This window comes from Sitodiplosis mosellana, unplaced genomic scaffold (genome assembly GCF_009176505.1).
Source record: "Sitodiplosis mosellana isolate CC-2019 unplaced genomic scaffold, AAFC_SMos_1.0 Smas_scaffold_613, whole genome shotgun sequence".
Classification (NCBI taxonomy): Eukaryota; Metazoa; Arthropoda; class Insecta; order Diptera; family Cecidomyiidae; genus Sitodiplosis; species Sitodiplosis mosellana.
Genome location: NW_022595855.1, coordinates 359 through 3,801, shown reverse-complemented (window position 1 = coordinate 3,801; position 3,443 = coordinate 359). Strand labels below are relative to the sequence as shown.

General features: G+C 37.0%; 1 protein-coding gene and 1 long non-coding RNA gene across 2 annotated transcripts; both read right to left on the bottom strand.

Moving 5' to 3' along the window:
* Positions 1-603: 603 nt before the first annotated feature.
* Positions 604-1,964, bottom strand: LOC129570902 (serine protease 3-like). Its single transcript, XM_055450625.1, has 3 exons — positions 1,585-1,964; positions 1,442-1,514; positions 604-1,286 (listed from the first exon to the last, which is right to left on the bottom strand). Exons 1-3 carry the CDS (start codon positions 1,846-1,848, stop codon positions 634-636), a joined length of 990 nt encoding a protein of 329 aa, XP_055306600.1. The 5' UTR covers positions 1,849-1,964; the 3' UTR covers positions 604-633.
* A 536-nt stretch (positions 1,965-2,500) lies between these two features.
* Positions 2,501-2,953, bottom strand: LOC129570903 (uncharacterized). Its single transcript, XR_008688183.1, has 3 exons — positions 2,789-2,953; positions 2,677-2,692; positions 2,501-2,588 (listed from the first exon to the last, which is right to left on the bottom strand). It is a non-coding gene; the product is annotated as an uncharacterized LOC129570903 (long non-coding RNA).
* Positions 2,954-3,443: the final 490 nt, after the last annotated feature.

Below are 3,443 nucleotides of genomic sequence, written 5' to 3'. Positions count from 1 at the left end.
TGTTGAGAATCGCGCGCATTTTTCCCGCTAAATTTTAGTATAAAAGGTGCCCACTTAATTCCAATCTGATGAGGAAACCGCAATAAGTGTATCTCGAAAACTAGACGTGCCAGATTTGGATAAAGTGGCCCAAAAACCTTGGAAAAAAGTTCTATTCTCTGTGGTTGTTTCTTGTTGTTGCATAGTGTAATCATGTTCAAACATTTGATGAAGCTCAATAACAAAATTCCTTTGATGGATACGTGTAGCTGATACAATTTGTGGAAATTGATAGCAAAAAAATGGAATACGTTCGAAAACATTTTAAAATCCGATGTAACTGGTTCGTAATTTGGTTATTTTCAGCTGTTGCTAATTGTTTCCTCACACACTCATTGTTTTTTGTGTACACTTTTGTTCTCCAAAACCGAGCCATCATTTCACCAGTTCCGTAGTACCTATTCACTGGGATACCCAAAACTCATGCTATCTCGCTCACACTTACGTGCAGATGAAACTAACGAATGAAAAATAAAATGCATTTTTCTCAAATTTTCAAATTTATTCGGTTCTTTTGTTGAACATCAAATGACAGGAACAAAAAATGAGACGGTATTCAGGTTTTTCAGACGCCTGAAATTACTTTTTTCAAGCCTATATTCTTCTTCTTTGATTACATCTTACCCTTGGCTTCCGGATCCAATCGAGCAACGGTACAATCGGTTGAAAAATAACCGGTTTATCAGGAAAACGAAATATGGTCATGCCCACGAGTTTGTTATTCTTTTTCGAAACCATTGGTCCTCCGAACGTAAAGGGAGTTCCCATGCTTTCATCTAAAGTGTAACACATCAATTGATTTGCATCAAATCGGTCGCCCAACTTCGATTCGCAAATGGCACTATTCAAATACTTTATATCAAAACGTCTCGTTCTCTCTGTTCCATCCAATGTCATATCACCATAGACAGAGACTATTTCAGACGGATCATTCAATTTGTAATCTTCTTGCACCAAATCGATGCTGCCGACGTTCTCGCTGAACTCCAACGGTTCTTTAAGTGTAATCTTGGCTACGTCAAATGCGAATCCAGACAATTTCTCATGAATTTCTATTTGGTCTTCGGTGACTTTGATTTTTGTCGGATTGTCTGATAGTTTATTTACTATTACATAGACATATGGGGCGCCGTGCACATTATGTGCACAGGTCAAAATCTCGGTTTCCGACAAAATGATTGCATTAGAGCGTATTTGAAAATCTTCGTCGGCATTGGCATATGCTTCCTTGGTAACGGTAAGAAATTCTGTAATAGAAAAATATCCCAGGATGAGTATTGGTTTATGAAACATGAAAAATCTCCTCTTTCGCCGTCGAAAGCAAAAAATATATGAAGATTAAAAGTGACTTCAAAAACCGGATAATAAATTGATTTAATTCAAATCTCGAATGCACACTTACTTCCCGGTACCGCTATATCGGCTATGAATTTAGCTTCGTTAGGTGTAAGCGAATGTGGAAGTGGTTTTACGCTCTGAAACAAAAGCAAAAATACATTTTGTTCGCGTTATTGAAATGCAAATTGGGGCATTGAGATTAGATACCTTTGGATCATGGATAAAACCAAGGAATGACGTAATTGGGAGGAACATTCCGCGGCCACGTATTGTTCCATTTATACCCGTAGTTATGCCCACGATTTTGCCATTTATTTTTGAAACGACTGGTCCACCCGAATCGCCAAGTGTAATAATTTTGCCATCGTTCGTAGCTTCGCCAGTGGTAAAGTACAAAGTCTGAACTGAGTTAAATGTGTTGGCCCGTTCGACGTCAGATATATAGTTCGCATCGCAACGCCTCAAAATCATTGGTCCGATGTTGTTCAACACGCCATACCCATAGACAGTGACCACTTCTGATGGGTCATTCAATTTGTAATCGTTGTCCACGAGTTTGATACTGCCAACGGTATCGCTGAATTCTAACGGCGTTTTCAGTGTAACTTTGGCAATATCAAATTAATTTGGCAACAATTAAATGACTATAATGAGGGTGATATGCAATGTTCTCTTTTTCGACTTTGATTTTGATTTTTTGATTTTCGTCTGATGCAACTTTCGTACCAGCTACCACATAAACATATGGAGCGCCAGCCACACAATGGGCATTCGTGATAATTTCCGTTTTTGACAAAATAAATGCGGTACATACAATCTCCGTTTCTCTATCAGCATCAGCGTCTTTATATGCATACAAATCTTCTGTAATGAAATTGTTTCGTCTCAGTACAAGCAAAAACATACATTGTAATATTCGGTGAGTGCCACAAAAAAATATCCACACTCATCTAGTGCGTGAGAACCATAGTCACTCATTTAGTGAGTGAGACGCATACGGATGGGATGAAGCAAAGCGAAAGGGAATGTATGAGCAAAAATGAACACACAAATTTCATAGAATATTTGAATAGAAAATTCACACGAAAATAAGAATAAAAATTATTCTAAAGCTGACTTACTTGCAGGGGCATGGATTCCAGCTACAAACTTTGCCTGTGACATGTTTTCAATTACTTCGCCCTTGAGAAGAGCTTGCGAGAAAAAGCCATCTGTTCATTAGAAAAAAGAGTTGAAATTTTAAAATGAAAAATCTCTTGAAATCATAAAAAGCGTGTACGAAAACAAAATTTGTCTTACGATTTCCTTGAAGTTCCTAGAAAAAGAAATTTCGTGTTCACTTTCAATTCTACAGAAATATCGCATTTTGTTGGATAAAAATGAAAATGATAAAGGAATAGAAAAAACTTACCGAAAATTCAACGATAAATAGCACCAAAAACAAACCGTGTAGTAGATTCATTTTAATTTGCCAACGAAACAGAGTTTTAACCTCTTGCACAATGATAATTTGAGAAGAGATACTTTGAATTCGTTTGGTCTTCCCTATGCGGGGGCGCCTCTTTTATACCATTCATCTACCAATAGCTGACACGTGCACTGCAACGTATTTTTCAGTTATGGAATTTACGAATTGAGGTCTACTAATACTATGCAACAAATTTCAAAGAAAAATTTCCCCTAAAAAAGAGGAGACTCATTTCCAATGTTTTTTTGGCCCACTTAATCCAAATCTGATACGGAAAGCAATGAACGTATCTTGAAAACTAGACGTGCCAGGACAAACTAACGCCAGATTCGGATTAAGTGGGCCCAAAAATCTTTGTAAATAAGTTCCCTTCTCTGTTGTTGTTTCTTGTTGTTGCATAGTGTAATCATATTCAGACACTAAATGAAGCTCAATAACAAAATTCCTTTGATGGATACGTGTAGCTGATACAACTTGTGTAAATTGATAGCAAAAAATGGAATACGTTCGAAAACATTTTAAATTCGTTTGTTCCCCAGCTTGACTATATTCCTAACAAAAATGAAACGTCGCATGATAAACGAATAACCATTTTCGA

Coding starts and splice junctions, on each gene's coding strand:
- LOC129570902 (XM_055450625.1), bottom strand. CDS start 1,848: ATGATTTTGAGGCGTTGCGATGCGAACTATATATCTGACGTCGAACGG. Junction 1,515..1,584: donor GTTTTATCCATGATCCAAAG/GTATCTAATCTC, acceptor CTTTTGTTTCAG/AGCGTAAAACCACTTCCACA. Junction 1,287..1,441: donor CGATATAGCGGTACCGGGAA/GTAAGTGTGCAT, acceptor TTTCTATTACAG/AATTTCTTACCGTTACCAAG.